The sequence below is a fragment of the Puma concolor genome, chromosome F2 (assembly GCF_028749965.1).
Source record: "Puma concolor isolate L17-30 chromosome F2, mPumCon1.1.hap2, whole genome shotgun sequence".
Lineage (NCBI taxonomy): Eukaryota > Metazoa > Chordata > Mammalia > Carnivora > Felidae > Puma > Puma concolor.
In genome coordinates this window covers 83,481,787-83,502,394 of record NC_141684.1, presented here as the reverse complement: position 1 = coordinate 83,502,394, position 20,608 = coordinate 83,481,787, and the positions used below count along the sequence as shown (strand labels likewise).

At 39.4% G+C, this 20,608-nt stretch overlaps 1 protein-coding gene and 1 non-coding gene across 2 annotated transcripts in view; both read left to right on the top strand.

Moving 5' to 3' along the window:
- SPIDR (scaffold protein involved in DNA repair) overlaps positions 1–20,608 on the top strand; it is a 504,871-nt gene that overhangs the window by 417,086 nt on the left and 67,177 nt on the right. The window contains exon 11 of the mRNA XM_086694922.1: positions 18,126–18,266. Coding sequence (XP_086551048.1) covers positions 18,126–18,266 — 141 coding nt within the window. The remainder of the gene's footprint in view (positions 1–18,125; positions 18,267–20,608) is intronic.
- LOC147572151 (U6 spliceosomal RNA) lies at positions 5,298–5,401 on the top strand. The gene has a single exon (XR_015247091.1). It is a non-coding gene; the product is annotated as a U6 spliceosomal RNA (small nuclear RNA).

Below are 20,608 nucleotides of genomic sequence, written 5' to 3'. Positions count from 1 at the left end.
AAGGTGCACACGCCTACTACAGACTTAGGAGAGCAGGCACATGATAAGAGAAAAGAATCTTGTCCATGAAGTGCATTTGTAGTAGTGAATTTGCCTGGCGAGCAAAGGACACCAAGATTTTGAGCGCAGATTAGGTGCAAGCATTTACTAGGTGTGAAGCAGACTTCAGTTAATCTCCATTGTACCCGTGTAGAGCCGGGGGCCCACATCCAGCAACAGCAGAGCTCAAAAGAGAGCCCGTCTTCTCCAGACCTGCCGTTCCCCTGCCCCACGTGCTTCCAATCACGAAAATGAGAGGAAGGATCTCATGTGGGATCAGGGTCTACATTTTAGGCATGGGTGGAACATTGATTTTAAATAAGTGGCATCCACTTGCCAGACTTTTATTCCAAGAATTTTGAATGGCAAAGTCTGTCTCATGGAATGAATGCAGTTCTGAGGCACTTATTCAAACCACTAACATCCTATTTCCTCCCTGTGACACATTTTCTCTCTGCTGTTGGAAGTTTATCGCTGCTAAGAATAGCAATGCCCCCCTCAGGCTCCGTGTATGGTACCCACCAGCAGTGCTCAAGGCTCAGTGATAACGTGGAGTATGAAAAGTCACCTAGACCTGAGCCCTAGCTTGCACGGATTTGGGATTACTGATCGTGCACATCTTCCTTGCCCAGTGGGTATTCTGTGGCAGGAAAGCAAAAGGATGTACTCAACCTGCTTTTCCAAAGTGGAAGCCCAGTTTTATTAACACTGACCATCACATCACTTTAAAATGTCCGATCTCCTAATCTCCATGGGGCTTGGCTAGCAGCTGAGCTCACAGCATTTCAGACGTTACTAAGAACAGTGCGAGTGTCAGCTGGTTCTCCCTCTGAGCATGACCACATGCCGATACAGTGTCTGCTCAGATGCCTCCGATGCTGGTCTGATATACCTTAGACTGAAATAATTGAGAAGGCCACCAACGAGTAAGCAAGAGAGAGGTGCCTGGGTAGCTCAGTCGGTTAAGCATCCAAATCTTGATTTCGGCTCAGGTCACAGTCTCATGGTCATGATCTCACAGTCATGGTGTCGCAGTCGTGAGAGTGAGCCCCCAGTCAGGCTCTGAGCTGAGCATGGAGCCTACTTACGATTCTCTCCCTCCCCTTCCCTTTCCCTCTGCCCCTCCCCCACTTGCGTGTGCTCTTGCTTACATGTGCGCACTCTCTCTGTCAATAAATTAAAAAACGAAAGGAAAAAGAAAAAGAAATCGTAGGCTAGTGTAGACCCTTCCCTGACCCTCACCCATCATCGTGACCATGTTCTTCTGTCTCCTCCCTGAAATGCTTTTCTAATGCATTCTCACATGCTGACAGAGGCCAAGAGAGAACAGCAGTCGTACAAGGGTTGGGGATCAAGGGTGAGGGCCAGGGCCCATGGGATGAGCTCACAAGCTGGTGCCTCATCCACGAGTGTTCACTCAGTGTTGCCAGACTCTAGGTTTCTTAAGACCACAGGAAATTTGAGGTTTGCATAAAATCTCCCAATTTTTGTTATCTGTTAACTAATTTAGAAATGTTTTAACACTATATAAACCAAAGAAAACATATCAACCAGCTGGACGTGGCCCGTGAACACCACTTTGCAGCTTCACTATTTTCTGTGAGACAGTTGCCATTGATCAGAGCAGTGACCTCATGCTGGTCACTGCAAAGTTCTCCGTTCAAGCCATCCTCCACCCTGTGCCAAGACTTCTGTTTCTGAAACAGTGATTTTATCAAACCCCATCAGGTGTCACCCTGTTGTTGACTCATTGATGGCAGGAGGTAGGTGTGCTGCCTGGCACACATGCCCGTCATTTGTCACCCCTGGTTTCCTCTCAGGTCAGCCTCCACCAGGCCGTCATCACATGGCCGTTGCCTCCAGCCACTACTGGGCGTCACGGTACCAGCCACGTCCAACCACGAGACGCCTCCACTAGGTCAATGCCTCTCTTTCCTACTCCTACCTGGTCCTTTCCTTCCCGTCCCATTTTCTCCTCTCTTTACAAATGCTTGTCAACATTTTAATTTTATTATTAATATAACTTTGATTATAAATATAACTTAAATTTACAATAATGCATTGGAAAAAAAAGAACAGTGCAAATTGAAATCACAATTATTAGTCTTTACCCTTTTTACCACTTTACTAATCTCTTCTCTCTTTCTTTTTTTTTTTTCTTCCTCTCTCTCTCTTTTTCTTTCTTGTTTTCTAGCTTTCTTTCAATTTCGTAGTCATGGAAAAGCTCTTTCCCATTACAGGATTTTGTATATGTTGTTTTCTATGTTTTAAGTCCTCTTCTCTCAAACTTTTGCATGATTGGCTTATCCTTCTTCAGGACTCAGCTCTTTTAAGAAACCTTCCCTGACCACCCTGGTTAGACCATCCCACCCTAAGTTGTATCTAAAGGCACTCTGCGTATTGCCTTGCTAGCACTCCCACAGTTTGTGATTGTATATTTATATGCATATTAGGTGTTTCCCAAAGGAGGCACAGAGGGCAGGGTCTATGTAGCTCATTGCCAGATTCCTAGTGCCTTGCAGGCAGCCTGAGCCAGCAGCAGTCCTGCTGTATTTAGCACATAAATAAGTGGATCATAGATTTACTAGATGCCACCCAAAAGCCAGAGCACTGTTTTGGTATACAGTGAAAAACCCACAAGTGCCATTGTTATTAAGAATCTTGTGACATTTATATCATGGCTCTGTGGACCTCTGTGCCTCACTGCATTTCTTTTGTCTGACATAGCAATTGTGTTCAAACAAATCAAGATGTCTTTTAAGAAAAAAGAACAACTCACACTCGTCTGCAAATTTAGGATGGAAACTTTCCAAATACTCTCAAAACTTATAAATAATGGCTAAAGAGCCATTATGCTTTCCTATATAGCACATGCAAAATATCCATGGGATCATAATTTCTCCTGGATGTAAATTGAAGAAAAAAATAGAAGACTGCCTTCAGAATAGCAGAGTGAGGACACAGTGAATTCTGTCCCTAACAAATATTTTAGCTGGAGAAAACTTTAAAAATCACTTAAAGCCTCAGGAAGTTTTCCTAAAGGCATACAGCAAATGGAGAAACATTCCATCAATAGAACCAAGAAAGTCTACTAAGTGTCAGAAAGAACAAGGAGTCTGTGGCCCTTGAGACATGATCCATGCCCCCACCAGCCCAAGTTGTCTTAAGACTGTTCTGGGGTTCTGCTCCAGGACTGCAGTCAAGAAGAGGCCCCCGCTCCCCTCAGCTCACAGTCTAGGGTACAGTTTCACTGTGGGAGATCTCCTAGCCCACATTGCAGCTCTACCCCAAGTGTGGTGGGCCAAGAATACTGGCCCAGTTGTCCTATCCCAGCTCACCCATAGGACAGAGGCAGCGGAGCAGAGAAGCAGCCCCAGATCAGTGTCCCCACCCCCACCCCAACACGCACTCTGGATCCGAAGTGTAACTCCAGGAGAAGGGGACTCCATCCTCACCCCCGGGTCTGTGAAGTGGCACAGAGGTTCTGCCCAGAGGACAAGAGGTTATAAGGAAGAAGAGCCCTACGGCACTGCCTGAGAGAATTGACCTGTTTTGAAACAGAGTACAATCCTCTGCTCAAGGGTGCTGTTGAAAGTAATGGGGATCTTGGTGGAGAGCAATTCCAAGACTGCCTATAGCCCTGTGATACTGTGTCAATAAAGAGATGACCAAGCAATCAGCAGTGTTAACAGAGAGCGTCAGGGAAAAGACGTAGCCAAGAAGAACCCTCCTAGTATCACAGTAAAACTTTCAGACTCAAGAAGGGTGTGCTCAGCTGCCCCCACTCAGGAGCAATCAGAGCAACCCACAGGGAAGATTTGGAGTGCGAGCCTCACTGGCACTGCAGGCCTCAGCACCCCTGCAACCATACTAGGTGAACAGTAGGCTGCTCTGACCCAGGAGCAGCTCCTAGAAAGCTAGACTTTAAAATAAAGGCGACGCATCCCTGGCAGTTTGGCAGCCCAAGGCCATGCCCTCCCAGGAGTGACTCCGAAGGAGTAATACAAGCCCTGGCCGATGGAGAGGCAGGAGCACAAAATCCTACCTCCTTGAACCATGATAGCAACCTCCAAGGTGTATACACCCAACGGCAAAGAGTAAAAATCTAACTTCCAAGCGGGCTTAAGCACAACCTTTCAAAGTAGCTTATGCTGACCTATGGGCAACCCCTAGGTAACCATGTGAAAAGATTAAAACCAAACAAAAAAAAAAAAAATTGGAGCAGGAACATCACATACTGCAGCCTGCAGGAAAAAGTTCAGACAAGTCACTAAATAACTGATTAACAACAGTACCAACCCCCTGGGGTAGGCAAGTTATCCATATCTAGAGTTGCCACAATACACTGTCAAAAATGCTCAGTTGTCAACAAAAAATTACAAGATTTTTGAAGAAACAAGGAAGTGTGACCTATACACAGGAGGAAAAAAGTGCAGGCAGCTGAAGGGGCCCACATGTTGGACTTAGCAGACAAAAATTTCTTTTTTTTTATTTTATTTTTTTTACATTTTATTTATTTTTGAGAGAGAGAGAGAGAGAGAGAGAGAGAGCACAAGTGGAGGAGGGGGAGAGAGAGGGAGACATAGAATCTGAAGCAGGCTCCAGGCTCTGAGCTGTCAGCACAGAGCCCAACTCGGGGCTCAAACCCATGAACCGTGAGATCATGACCTGAGCCGAAGTCAGTTGCTTAACCGACTGAGCCACCCAGGCACCCCAGCAGACAAAAATTTCAAAGCAGCCATTATAAATATGTTTAGAGAATTCAAGGAAGCCATACCTCAGGAGTTAAAGGGTGGAATGTTGACGGTGTCTAATCAAATGGAAAAAATCAGTAAAAAGATACAACTCTAGGAACACTTGGATGGCTCAGTTGTTTAAGTGTCTGACTTCAGCTCAGGTCATGATCTCGCAATTCATGAGTTCGAGCCCCACATTGGACTCACTCCTGTCAGCGCAGAGCCTGCTTTGGATCCTCTCTCTCTCTCCCCGCCCCCCTCATTTTCTCTGCCTCTCCACCATTGGACTCACATGCTCTCTCTCTCTCGCTCTCTCTCTCTCAAAATAAACAGAAGAAAAAGATACAACCTATAAAAAAGAACCACATGGGAAATCTAAAGTTAGAAAGTGTAATAACCAAAATGAAAACTTCACTAGATAGACTCAGCAGTAGATTTGAGCTGACAGAAGAAAGGTTGTGAATATGAATCCAGAGTAATTGAGCTTGCACAATGTGAAGGAGAGAGGGGGAAAAATGTCGAGTGTTCACTTTGGCAGCACTTACACTAAAATTGGAATGGCGCAGAAACTGCTATAGCCTCTGCACAAAGATGACATGCAACTTTGTGAAACATTACATATCTTTTTATTTTAAAAATTTTTTTAACGTTTATTTATTTTTCAGAGAGAGAGACAGCGTGAGCAGGGGGAGGGCAGAGAGAGACAGAGAGAGGGAGACACAGAATCCAAAACAGGCTCCAGGCTTTGAGCTGTCAGCACAGAGCCCGACACGGGGCTCCAACTCGGGAACAGAGAGATCATGACCTGAGCTGAAGTCAGACACTCAACCGAGTGACCCACCCAGGCGCCCTGAAACATTACATATTTTTAAGACTTTCATCAAATTTAAAATTCTTCCCAAAAAGAGTATGGTAATTTCAATAGGATGTTAAAACTCAATCTCCAATTTATGACTACAGAGTATTTTAGAGATTCAGAGTACTTGTGAAGACTTTTAAATAACTCAATCTTGGCTCAGTTGGTTAAGTGTCTGGCTCTTGATCTCTGCTCAGGCCATGATCTCACAGTTCATGAGTTTGAGCCCCACTCGATTCTGTCTCTCCCTCCCTCTACTCTTCCCCTCTGCTCTCACTTTCTCAAAATAAATACATTTTAAATTAATAAATACTCAATCTTTATGAAGAAACAGGACACACCAAAATAAATCATTTCTGTACGATTATAGAAATCTCCCAAATAGCAAATATCCTTAGAGGGGAAATAAAAGAATGAAGAAAATGAGGGGTGCCTGGGTGGCTCAGTCGGTTAAGCATCCGACTTCAGCCCAGGTCATAATCTCGCAGTTCGTGAGTTTGAGCCCCACATCTGGCTCTGTGCTGACAGCTCAGAGCCTGGAACCTGCTTCCCATTCTGTGTCTCCCTCTCTCTCTGCCCCTCACCCACTCGCACTCTGTCTCTTTCTCTCAAAAAATAAACATTTAAAAATATTTTTTTTTAAGAATGAAGAAAATGAAACAGAACCTCATAGAGATGTGGGACACCATTAAGTGCACTGACATACATGTAATGGGAGTGGTAGAATGGCAGGAAAGTTGGGAGGAGGGTGCAGAAAAACCATCTGAGTAAATAGTAGCTGAAATGTTTCAGATTTGACTGGTAAACTTTACTCATCTGGAAGCAGCAGTTCAAGTGTCCATTAATAGATGAATGGATAAAGATATGAGGGGTGTGTGTATGTGTGTGTATTTACTAAATTTTTTCAAACTTTTGATAAATCATTCAAATCTCATACAGATTTTTTAAGGAAAAAAAAAACAATCCCTGTCAACTTATCATACGAAAATAATATAAATAGTCAATTGCTTTGAGAAATGAAATTAAATCTACTATGAAAAGTAAAATTAAAGGTCAGTATCACTCATGGACATAGAAAAATCCCAAACAAAACATAGCAAATAGGATCTTGGCTTTATCTCAGGAGTAAAAAAAAATGCTTTAACTTAAAAAGCTATAATTGTCATTTACAACATTATCAGAGGAGATGAAATCATATAGTCATTCCAATTAATATGGAAAATGCATTTGATAAGATCCTATACCCAGGCATGATTTAAAAAATTTTTCAGCAAACTACGAATGTTTAACCTGATGAACGATATCTACCAAACATCATTCTTAATTATAAAACACTGAAGACATTTTATTCAAAATCAGAATAAGTATGCCAATGTCACTAGCTTCTCTTCAGCACTGTGCTGAAGGTCCTAAAGTGCAGTCAGAAAAGATAAATTAAAAAAAGAAAAAAAAAAAACCATAAGGGTTAGGAAGCCTGAAGCAAAGTTGTCATAATGCACAGAGGACATGATTACATAAAACTTCATAAAAAGTATCACAAATACTATTAGTAAGATTGAGGGATTAACAAAAATTTTCTGTATAAAACTCCAACTGTATTTGTGTATACCAGCAACATAGCAACAAACAAACAAAAAAAAAACATTTAAAATAGCAAACAAAATTGCAAGTGATATAGGCATAGATCTAACAAAAATGTTCAAGAACTGTATGGGGAAAATCTTATTATAAAACTTGCCTAAGGACCCTGCCAAGGAGAAATTGATCTACTTGTGCCAGTCACTGCGCTAAGCCCTGTGTTACTGTTTTAATGCTCACAACAGCCTCTCAATTAGGATCCCTTATTCCCATGTTAAGATGAGTAAATTCAAGTTCATGCAGTAAGTAACTTTTTCAAGGTCCCAGAGTTACTCACATGGTATTTCTTTCCTCCCTGGGAAGCCATTTGTGTTCCCTTAAAACATGATGTGCTTCATGGGGAACATCTCTGGTGAGTCAGGAAAAACAAGTTGATCAGGGAGGGGGCCCTTCTCTGCTGAGACCTATCACACTAGCACTGATTTTAGGAGATGGTATCTACTGAGCAGGAAGCGGCAACGAGTGGGTGGAATTTTTTGTATGCTGCTGATAAGCTAACTCTGGTTTGGACTGTTGAATGCCACAGTTCCAATCCATTTGAACTAATGAGGACAGTGACTCCACCTCAGGCCTGAGCTTCAGCTGAGTGAGCAGGGCAAGGCGGGAAAGCGTGTGTGGCCAGGCATGAAGAAAAAAGGGAGAAGGGAAACATTAATAGCTCTTCTCTAGGGCAGAAGAGTAAGAGCACCATTCCTTGGTTATTTGAGATAAAGGCAAATACCAGAACAGATTTAAGGAAAAGGTATTATTAGTTAATTCCTCTTCTCTCCTCAACACAAGCAAATCTCTCTAGTTTTATAAAGCAGATCCACGGAAGTTTTTATATTCATCTTGACTTTTGCATATATTATTAAGCAATAATGCTTACAAAACTGTGCAGGACACATCAGTATAGTCAAGCAGGCATTAACTGAACTCGTATAGGACCACTCTTACAGGAAGTCTAGGACTTCCTCCTTAGGAAATGGAGCCTGATTCCCCAAGATTCTGCCTTAGCCTCCCTAATTAGACATGGAACAGAGAGGCAAGTTGGTGATGGGGTAATTAAAGGTGAATAGACCTTTGGGGCGCCTGGGTGGCGCAGTCGGTTAAGCGTCCGACTTCAGCCAGGTCACGATCTCGCGGTCCGTGAGTTCGAGCCCCGCGTCAGGCTCTGGGCTGATGGCTCGGAGCTTGGAGCCCGTTTCCGATGCTGTATCTCCCTCTCTCTCTCTGCCCCAACCCCGTTCATGCTCTGTTTCTCTCTGTCCCAAAAATAAATAAAAAACGTTGAAAAAAAAAATTTAAAGGTGAATAGACCTTTGAGGAAAAAAACAAAACAAAACAAAACATTAAAGCACTTACTCCCAAAGGTTATGATAGGAAATGGTCTGTGGACCAAAAAAGACATTATAAATTCAACACGAAAATGTATACTTTTATCCTTGCTTTCACATAGCATACTGTTTTAAATAGGATAATATTATGAAAGAGTAATCTTGTGTTCTTTCCCACTTGGGTCTTGGATTAAAGTCATACAGTATCAAACAGTTAATAAAATTATTTTCAAGTGATTTAAGAGTATTTCTTTTTCATTTTATTACACTAGCAGACTTAGAAAATAATTAGCATAAGTTCCTTACATTCTGACCTTAATATTCTAATATAATTCTTGTCAAAACATTTAAAAGTATCTTTTGAAAGTTGTAGAGTGGATAAAGTTCTTCTAGATATGATTTACGTATATTTTAAATAGTTTGACTTAGCAGTAGGAAAAATCGTTGCCTCTCTATAAAGATTAGATTAAGATATTCTGGAGTGTCATCATGCAGTTTGCCGTGAGCTAATTCCTTGTTGCATTCTTGGTGCTTGCCTTGCAAACTAGAATGCTAGTTGCTCTCAGATGTTCTCTTCTGTTCCACTCCACAAAATTAATCACTCTTCTACATTCGTACAACTTGTTACTGTAACGTGATATTATGGCACAAAAATACCAAATCAAGTGCCTTGCATTTAAGACCTGGTTCAGTTATCTCCATACGGTCTTGGCTAGGTTTTTTAAAAACATTCTAAGCCTCACTTTACTCATCTGTCAACAGTGCCTAGTTTCCTCAGGTGAAGGATTAAATAGACACTATGACAATGCTGTAATTAGCCATAATACATTATATTAGTGTTAGGTGTTAACGTTGCTCAAATCTTTTGATTTTCAAGTATATTTCTATTTGACTCCTTCCCTCCTTACATATCCTACAAAGTTTAAGCTCAGTGAGCTTTAAATGAACTCACTAGTGAGTGAATAAGTGATTGAATATTTCTGTGAACACTGTATACAGTTAAGTATTATGTGAGTTTGCTGTGTGTGTGTTCACAACACAGCCTCATTCAATCTCTCAAGCATGGAAAGAGTTTTTATTGAGAGCCTGCTCAGATAGAGAACACGGGAGCATTTTCAACCCTAATGTTTTCAGAGTGGAATTAATAGTTAATTTGCTTGTGGTTCCTTGTAATGGAGATTTCATGAAAAAGGTAAGATTTTAAGTTTTGTTTCATGAAACACTAATAATGTATTTGTTTCCTTTTTAAAAATATCCAAATATATTTATAATTTCATACTCTGAGAGTTGTCTCTAAAAGCAAGTGGTTTTCAGGGGTGCCTGAGTGGCTCAGTTGGTTAAGTGTTCGACTCTTGATCTTAGTTCAGGTCTTGATCTCAGGGTCGTGAGTTCAAGCCCCACGTTGGACTCCATGCTGGGCATGAAGCCTACTTTTAAAAACAGTGCAGAGAGCAGTCAATTTAAATGTATGTATGTATGAGATCATTTTCAGTATTTGTTGAAGATGCACAAGAAAACATGTGCTTAAGTTATATCGGTTTTCCTTTGAAAGTTCATAATGACAAGGGGAAACGCCTCTTTGCAAAGGATAATATTTTTCTAATGGATTTTTAAGCATTTGATTCTTTCTCATTGTTTGCCTGTTGTTAGCACAATGAGTTAGAACTGTAGCAACTTCCATAGGTAACAATAAGTTTTCCAATCTCTTCTCCTATGTTATCCTATGTTATCCTATGTTTCTCCAGTGGAATTTTCTTCAAGTTGTCTCCTCTACCCTTTTTTTTTCCTTTAAACAACTTTTTGAAGGTACAATTTATATGCAATACAGTTTACATACATACAATAGAGTGCACCCATTTAAGCATATAGTTCATTGGGTTTTGACAAATACATTTACCATGTAGAGTCACTTCATAGTGAAGTCATAGACTATTTCCATCACCCCAAAAAGTTTCCATATGCCTTCTGCTGTCAATCCTGCCTGGCCCCAGTTCCAGGCAACTACAGATCTGTTTGCTGTTACTGTAGAGTCATTTGCCTTTTCTATAATTTGATATAAACTGTTTTTTATGTTTTTTCCACTCAGCACACTGTTTTCAAGATTCATCCCTGTGTCAGGTGTTTGTTTCTTTTCTCTACTGAGTAGTATTTCATTATAAAGATACATCACAATTTATTTATCCATTCAGCTGTTGTCTTGTTACCAGTTTGGGGCTATTATTTAATGAAGCTACCATCAACACCTATCTGTAATTTTTTTGTGCAGATATATTATTTTATTTATTTTGGGAAAATCCTAGAGTAGAATGACTAGCCATGTGATTAGTATATGTCTAACTTTATTAGAAACTGCCAAAGTTTTTTCTAAAGTGGCTTTAACATACATATTTCCACCTAAAATCTGATTGTTTCAGTTCTTCCATGTCCTCAACAAAACATGATACCGTCAACCTTTTTTTATTTCCCTCTTTCCAGTATATATATATATATATATATATATATATATATGTATGTATGTATGTATGTATAGTGGTAGAGTGGTATCTCATTGTGGTTTTAAGTTGCATTTCCCTTATGAGTAATGGTGTTCTGCATCTTTTTATGTGTTTACTGGCCACATGTGTTTATTGGCCATACTCTTTGATGAAGCATTTATTCACATATTTGTCCAGTTTGTTTTACACTGAAGTGCGATTCACCTGATATAAAACTTACAGTAGTATACAGTCACCATTTCCTTCTGTTTGAAAACATTTTTATCAGTCCAAAAGGAAATCCCATACATATAAAACAGTTACTCCCTATTTCTGTCTCTTCCTACCCCCCTGGCTACCACCATTCTCTGTTCTGTCTCTATGGATTTAACCGTTCTAGATATTTCATAGAAATGGAATTCATGATATTTTGTATTTTTGTAATGTTTATTTATTTGAGAGAGAGCATGAGCAACAGAGGAGCAGAGAAAGGGACAGAAGATCTGAAGCGGACTCTGTGCGCCCGATGTGGTACTCGAACTCACAAATGCAAGATCATGACCTGAGCCAAAGTCAGACATTTAACCAACTGAGCCAGCCAGGTGCCCCATGATATTTTGTATCTTTAACCCATTTTTGATTGGATTGTCTTCTTTTATTCCTCGTAATATAGAGTATTATTATATTATTATTATCAATAATAAGCTCTGTAGTTCTTTATGAAATCTAGACACAAGCTCTTTGTCAGTTTAGCGCTTATGGTTTGCCTATTCATTTTCTTAATGGTGTCTTTTGAAGAGCAGAAGTTTTAATTTTGGTAATGTCAAAATAATTTTTTTTCTTTTATAATGTGTGTTTTTGTGTCTTAATTGAGAAGTATTTACCTACTCCAAGGTTAACAACAATTTTTTCTCCTGTGTTTTCTCAAGTTCTAGATTTTATATTTGGGTATATGATCCATTTTGAGTCAATTTTTGTGTATAATGTGAGATAACGGTTAAGGATTATTTTTGTTTGCATATCCAATTTTCCTACTACCACTGTGGCAGATAAAAAGGACTAAAATAAGAAGAACAATTAGTTGCAAGTCTGTCCAGGAAGCGATCATATCCTGTCCCCCTAGTCTACACTGTTGAGTGGTCGTTCCTGCCTTACCCTGGTATGTAGTGGGTATTTAAACACAAGTCTTTTCTGAGGAATTTTCTCATCAACAGGAGATATAAAGATATTAACATCTGAGATTCCCCAACTATAAAATCACCAAGCTCATTCAACCCATGGTTGATGAGTTCCTCTTCCTACCCTTTGGGAGAATCCAGAAAGCTTGTTAGAACTTGGCCTAAGATAGGAACAGATAGCAGAGGCCTGAAGAAAGCTTCTTAAATGAAGTTACGATATTGCAACCATAAAACAAAAAAGAACACTGTCAAGGGGCGAGAAAACATCTTTCAGAGCTTAAAAGAGAACTGTTAGAATTTAAACATATGAAAAGTAGAAATTATGAAAGATCTAATTAGAAGCATTGAAAGCCAAAGTTGAAGAAACTGCCAGAAAGAAGTGGAAAATAAGAGAGAAAAGTTAAGAAAATTAAAGAACTTGTCCAGGAAGTCCAATAACCAGAATGAGAGAAAAGAAAAAATAAGAATTATCAATGAAATGACTTAGAGTAGATATGATTCCACTGTGAAGGGGCTCAGTAAGGATACCACTCACCCAGTGTACTGAGGAATTGTCACTATTCAGTGTCAGCACCCTGGGAACTAGAACAGAGCTCATCTCCCCTATAGAAAGGAGGAAGACAAGCAGTATTGGATTTGGAATGGAAAAATTATTTCCAATCTAGAAATCTATACTCAGCCAAACTACCCATAAAGTTTGAGGATAGTTTAACAAAAATTTCATGAACGTTTAAAAAATTTTAGCTCCCTGGGGTGCCTCAGTGGCTCAGTCAGTTTAGCCTCTGACTTCGGCTCAGGTCATGATTTCCCAGTTCATGTGTTCAAGTCCCATGTCAGGTTCTGTGCTGACAGCTCAGAGCCTGGAGCCTGCTTTGGATTCTATGTCTACCTCTGTCTCTGCCCCTCCCCTGCTCTCTCTGTCTCTCTCTCTCTCTAAAAAAAAAATAAATATTTTTTAAAAATTAAAAAAAAAAATTTTAGCTCCCAATCCCCCCTTTTCAGGAAGTTAGAAGATGTGACCTACTAACTTACAGTCAATTAAAAAAGGAAGATATGAGGGATGCCTGGATGGTTCAGTCAGTTAAGCGTCCAACTTTGGCTCAGGTCATGATCTCATGGCTCGTGAGTTCGAGCCACAGAGCCCGGAGCCTTCTTCAGATTTTGTGTATCCCTCTCTCTCTCTGTCTCTCTCTGCCCCTTCTCCATTCGTACTCTGTCTCTCTCTCTCTTAGAAATAAATAAACATTTAAAAAAAAGTTTAAAAAGGAAGGTATAAGATATGGAAAATACGACACTGAACATGCTAGAGCAGCAAAGGAAATCCCTCAGATTTTCTGACAAGCGATCCCAGGTTAACTACCATGCCACAGGTGGATGTTAACCAGTCTAGACTGGACTCTAGAGGCTCCAGGAGCAGAGGCTCCAGGAGAGCCCTTTCAAGGCAGAGTACCTGTAAGGTTCAGCACCCTGAAGGAACACTTTGGTAGTTGACAGAGGTATATAACTTATGATAAATACATAGAAAACTAATTCAAAGAGGCACCTGGGTGGCTCATTCAGTTAAACCTCTGACTTCGATCCAGGTCATAATCTTGCTGTCTGTGAGTTCGAGCCCCACATCAGGCTCTGTGCTGGCAGCTCAGAGTTTGGAGCCTGCTTCAGATTCTGTGTCTCCTCTCTCTTCCCCTCCCCTGTTCACACTCTGTCTCTCTCTCTGTCTCTCTCTCTGTCTCTCTCTTTATCTCTCTCTCAAAAATAAATAAACATTAAAAAAGATTTTTTTGGCTCTGTGCTGACAGCTCAGAGCCTGAAACCTGTTCTACATTCTGTGTTTCCGTCTCTCTCTGCCTCTCCCCTGCTTGCACTCTGTGTGTGTGTGTGTGTGTGTGTGTGTGTGTGTGTGTGTTTTCCTTCTCTCCCTCTCAGAATAAATAAACATTTAAAAAAAAAGATCTACATAGAAAAGGAGAAGTGATCATGTTTTATTATATTTAAAGCTACAAATTCCCTAAAGCATCATTATAATCCATAAGTTTTGGCATGTCTGGTATTTTTATCCCGTAGTTCAAAATACTGTCTCTTTTCTACTGTGATTTCATATTTGACCTATGAGTTGAAAAGGATGCTGTGAAATTTCCAAATGGAGGATTTTTAAAGATACCTATTTTCGCTTGGTTTCTCTTTTAATTATATTGTAGGCAGACAATGTGTCCCATACAATACTGACTCTTTGAAATTCATTCAGACCTGTCTTCGGCCAATTGGTCACATTTTATAAATGTCCTATGTGTGCTTGAGAATGCATTTTCTGTAATTGTGGGAAGTTTTTCTGATTGCCTATCCAACAAATCAAACTTTTTAGGTATATGCAAGTTTTCCAAATCTTTACTAATTTTTTCCTCAGATTGACTTAATACTTGGCAGAGGTATGTTGAACTCTCCCACAATGGTGTTGGGTTTGTTCACTTCTCTCTGTAGTTGTGTGACTTTATATATTTTGATGCTGAGAACATAAAGATTTATAATTATATGCCTTCCTGGGAAATTAAACTTTTTTTGAAATGGGGCGCCTGGGTGGCGCAGTCGGTTAAGCGTCCGACTTCAGCCAGGTCACGATCTCGCGGTCCGTGAGTTCGAGCCCCGCATCGGGCTCTGGGCTGATGGCTCAGAGCCTGGAGCCTGTTTCCGATTCTGTGTCTCCCTCTCTCTCTGCCCCTCCCCCGTTCATGCTCTGTCTCTCTCTGTCCCAAAAATAAATAAACGTTGAAAAAAAAAAAATTTGAAATCAATATTAGTGACCTCTCTATCCTTAATAATGCTTTCTGTCCTAGAATCTATTTAGTTAAGTCTCAGAACTACCGCCTCGGCTTTCTTTTGGTTAATATTTACCTGAAACATTTTTTTTTCACCCTTTAAACCTTTCTGTGTTTTAGAAGATTTCCTGTTAACATTTTTTTTCCTTCAAACCGACCATGACAAACTGTGCCTTTCAATTGACAAGTTTAAATCATTTTTATTCCATTTCTAATATACATAGACTTATGTCTACCATTATACTTATTACCTTACATTTTCCTGCCCTTTTTTTATGGGTGCATTTATGTGTGCATTTTCTTGAGGTTGTATTGTTTCTCGTTTGTTTGTTTTGGGGTTTTTTTTTTTTTTTGGTCTATATTTCTCATTCCATTTTTTTCCATCTAGTAATTCGGAATTTATACACCTATTTCTTTTCTTTTGGTGGTTATCCTTGAATTTTTACCAGATGTAAATATTTAATGAAATCTGGAGTTAATATCTTAATCCTGCTGTGAGTGATATGAGCACTTGGAAACATTTGAACTTCATCACCCCATTTGACCTACTTGCTCTCCATTTCCAATTTTTCAGCTCCCCCACATTAATTGATGTTGTTGATGGTGGTGTTATTTTATTCTACTGTGTTTGTTTTGTTTATATTGTTGGTCAGTAGTCCTTGTATCTTCGACCCTTTTTTCCAGAATAATGTCCTTCTTCCTAAATTACATAATTTAGAAATTATTTTAGTAATTATCTTAGTAACTAGTAAATATTTCAGGCTGTGTAGGTGGAAAATGTAGCTAGTGTTTATCTAAAAATGACTTTATTTTACCATCATTCTTGAAAGATAGTTTTGCAGGTACACAGTTTTGAGATGGCTTCCAGAATTCTTAAAATATTTCACTGTTATCTGGCTTCATTCATTGCTCTTGAGGAGGTTGGTGTAAATCGAATTTTTATTCCTTTGTAGATAGTCTGTCTTTTCATGCTTTTTGCTTTTAGAATCTTTTCACCGTGTTTGATATTCTCTAGTTTTATTACAGTGTGTGTCCTAGGATGGGTTTCCTTTTAGTTGTACTGCTTGGTATTTGTTTTTCTTCCTGGATCTTTGGATTCATTTCTTACATTAGATTTCCCAGTTACTAAATCTACAAACTATTGCTTCTTCTTCCTCTCTCTTGTTCTTCTGAAATTCCTATTAGACAAATGTTAGACTTTCTCATCCTATCCTCTGTACTTCTCTTTCCTCTCACATTTTAAAAAAAAAATTTTTTTTTCAACGTTTTTTATTTATTTTCGGGACAGAGAGAGACAGAGCATGAACGGGGGAGGGGCAGAGAGAGAGGGAGACACAGAATCGGAAACAGGCTCCAGGCTCTGCGCCATCAGCCCAGAGCCCGACGCGGGGCTCGAACTCACGGACCGCGAGATCGTGACCTGGCTGAAGTCGGACGCTTAACCGACTGCGCCACCCAGGCGCCCCAGCCTCTCACATTTTTTATCTCAGCTCTCAACATACATTCTAGGTAATTTATTCAAATTTGTAACCCAATTCACATATCCATACTCTTCAGGTACATGTAACCATTTGTTTACACCTATTTAATAACATTTTTATTTCAGTAAGTGGAGTGTTTCCTTTTTGAAAGTTCTAATTTTATTCTTCAAACATGCCAAGTCATTTTGTACAGCTTTTTGTCTTGTATTACATCTTCATGAATTTCCTTTTTTTAAGATAGTTATTCCATACTTCATATCTTTAAATTCTAATATGTCAAGTTCTCAAGAGGTCTATTGTTATTATTATTTTTTTTACTCTTCCCATGTAGTGGTTTGTTTCCTATGAGGTGATTTTTATTGGAGTGCATATTTATTTGATTTGGCTTTACTCCATGACAAGTAATGATCAAATTAAAGGTGGTTTCCTTCACACAAGATTTCCATTTGCTTTTTTTGTGAACCAAGGGGGCCCTGTGGGCCTGAGAGGGGAGACTTAATCATGAAGCCTAGTTTCTAAGCATGTTTATAGTTCACTACTTCATATTTAGTGTTCCTTTGTTCATTTGTCATCTTCTCTTACCCAACATGCACTTTCCTGTACACCCTCATCTTTAAAATAGTTTTGTTCCTCACACTCTCTTTGGTGGTGTTATTTATTACCTAAATTTTCTTCAGGCTTCAGTAAATATTTTCTGAGAATGTTTCATATCATAATAAGTAAGACTTCATTTCCCTGAATTATGAAGTGAGAGGATTGGAAATTCAGTGATAAATAGGTTTTTATAGGGATGCCTGTGTGGCTCAGTCAGTTGAATATCTGACTCTTGATTTCAGCTCAGGTCATGATTCCAGGGTCATGGGATTGAGCTCCAGGTCAGGCTCTTTGCTGAGCATGGAACCTGCTTAAGATTCTCTCTTTCCCTCAACCTCTGTCCCCTGCTTGTTCATCTTGAGAGAGAGAGAGAGAGAGAGAGAGAGAGAGATTTTTTTAAGAAAAAAGAAAAGAGGTGTTTATAAGTACTGCCCTTTGAACTTAAAAGTTGGGGGGAATCCCATCATGTCACTGAATATCCATCATGTCTCTGTTGCTGCCAGCAAGGATACTGGTTTTTATCCTACTGGGATATGCATGTCTGTGAATATGTACTTTCTCAGAGAAAGCCCCTTACTGTTCTCATCATAATGTTAACACTGAAGGTTTTTCAATGTTGAGCATCCATGCAAAATATAAATGTTTCCTGTTATAAAAGGCAAGATAAAAATGGGGAAGAAGGATACCCTTTTTGGGACAGTGGCAATATATTTTATTTGAAAGGATGATCTTCTTCGTGTGCTTTTAAACCACATTTGGCTTAGGGTTTAGTTTTATGCCAAAAGAGAATTCTGTTTCCTTCCATATGAGGTGGATACGGATCCAAACACCTGTAAGTACAAATCTAAAAGCGCATGTTTGAATTCAACTTCATTTACCCTGATTTATCCATTCAGGAAGATGATTTCAATGGATTCCTAGTGAAGAAGAAGGGAATCCTATTCTCTGTAGTGAATCAAAAACTATCTTCTAAAAAAAAAATGTGAATATTCTTTTGTAGAGTCTGCCTTCTCGTGCAAGATGCCTATGGAATGTTCAGTGAAGTATACTCTGAGGGCGCCATCTTGAAAGACCAACAGTTGGAAGGGAAATCCTGCAGCCTGATGGGAATGAAGGTTCTACAGAAGGCCACCAGAGGAAGGTGAGGACCCTCTGTAATTGCTGCAATGACTGGCTCTTTAATTAGTGATTTATCTCTTAGTTTTAAGGGCAATAAACCAGGATCCTAGAGTTTGTCTATAAAACTAGGTCAGAGTTGAATAAAGCCCATAAAGTACTTCTAGGGGAAAAAATTATAATTAGCAACAAAAACAGTTATACAGGTTTAGTGACTCCTAATTTTATTAAAAATCAAGAATATACAAAATGTTATATATATGTGTTTTAATCATAAAGATTTATTTTCTGTATACTAATTAAGAAATAAAACAGCTTCGCATGAGCCAGTTTATATAAACGAAAATATAACTTAGTGTACAGGCAGTTTATAAGCTTTAAATAAAACTCTTTAAGTTGTCACATCTTTTTGCTTCCCATAGTAAGAAAGTTTTGTTCTCTGTTAAGTTTCATGGTACCTTACCTTAAAATATGATTTTGGATAAGCAAGGTAGAATGGTACATAGATCTGGTCCAAACTGTGGCTATTATTTCTCCAGTAATCATCTGAAATCTATGAATTAGGAAACAGAAGGAACATTTTTAATCATACTATTCAATCATATAGAGAATTAGTATAAACAGTAAATTTGGGATTTTCTCTATTTTATTATAATCTCTCCTTCCTTGAATAGTGTGTTATTTTAACTCTTTTGATGTTAATTTTTTGTCTAATTGTAGGAACATCTGAGCTTATACCAGTATCTGGGAAAGAGAGAAAAAAACCATTATGAGTATATGATATTCTGATTTTAAAGCAGTTATGGATAGCATCTTCCACTGGTTTGCATAATGAACATTCTAGTCACAGTCATTCTAAATTGTGAGCATTTGGGGCACCTGGGTGGCTCAGTTGGTTAAGTGCCCAATTCTTGATTTCAGCTCAGGTCATGATCTCCCAGTTGTGAGATTAAGCCCCTTGTCAGGTTCTGCTCTGACAGTGTGGAGCCTGCTTGGGATTCTCTCTGTCCCTCTCTTTGCCCCTCCCTACTCATTTGCGTGCGTGCTCTCCCTCTCAAAATAAATAAACATTTTTAAAAAATAACTAAATTGTGAGCAGTCAGCATTCCCATTGGCCACGACTCTGTGTACTCTCTGGCTTTCATATGGTACTGTGCAGGTGAGAGATGGCTCTGCCCAAGAGCTTGTTTTTCTAAAAGACATGTATTTCATTGAAAGATCCCCTATAAGCCCTAGTTAGATAGATACGAGAACATTTTATTGAAGCATGCAGATTTATCTTATAACAAATGCTTCTTTTTATTTATGAAAGGGTGGCTGTATTATCATGCAGTTTCCTTATGGGTGGGGGGCAGTGCTCATTTGGAAAGCATATCTGTGTGTGTGAAAAGTTTAATTGGATCACATGAACCTTGTCTTTATTAAGGCTGAACCTCATCTGAGTCCTAAGTCTGAGAACTGCAAACCCCTGACAGACTATGCAGTTACAGTAAGCGGTATCGCTGCCTTCACAGGTGGACCTGACAGCCTTAACGGTATCAGGACCATGTGGGAGGTAATCTTCCTTGACGTCAACTCTACACGTGAGCCTCCCACCTGAGAACACCAGGATACAAGCGGGGTCCCCATCACAGGAAATCCTCCCTCCGAGGCAGCAGCCTTGCTCAGGGGCCGGGTTTCCTGTGTGCTACGGGCCAGACAGAGGCTGCTCTGGGAGGCTGACTTCTTGCCAGAGACCACATAGCACACAACTTCTCGTGGCATTCTACCGGAGAATGACAGAGCCAGGACTGCCATCCAGGAGTCTTTGGCTCTGTAACGTTCATGCTCTTTTACGACATACACTCTACATATGTGTTCCTAATATTTAATCTACTTCTTTGAGGGTCACACTGGGAGCCTTACTACTACCTACAACATTCCCATAGAAAATGTTTGTGTTTTTTTTTCCCACAGGAAATACACTGAGTGTGGCAAATAATTCATTTACAAACTTTTGGAACCCATACCATTTTTCAGTTGATGGCTAAATATTTGATTTTTTAGGTTGGAATTAATTCCTTTACTTCTATATTTAATTTTATTTTGACGCACAGCTATCCAAATAAATGTTTAGATTGTCTTTTAGAAGCTATATTTCTTCAAAACAAATTATTAGATCATTTAGGAATGCTGGATGTTATAATTGCCTGTTGGTGATATCATCCATTGTCAGTCATCCATCCATGGCCCCATCAGCACAAATTGTCTCTTTTATTTTCCCCCAAATTATTGTGTTTCATAGCAACTCTCGTAAACTCTAACAAAATATACTTCTCATAAATCTGAACAAAGTACTTTTTCCCAAAATTGAAGCTAAAATGATTA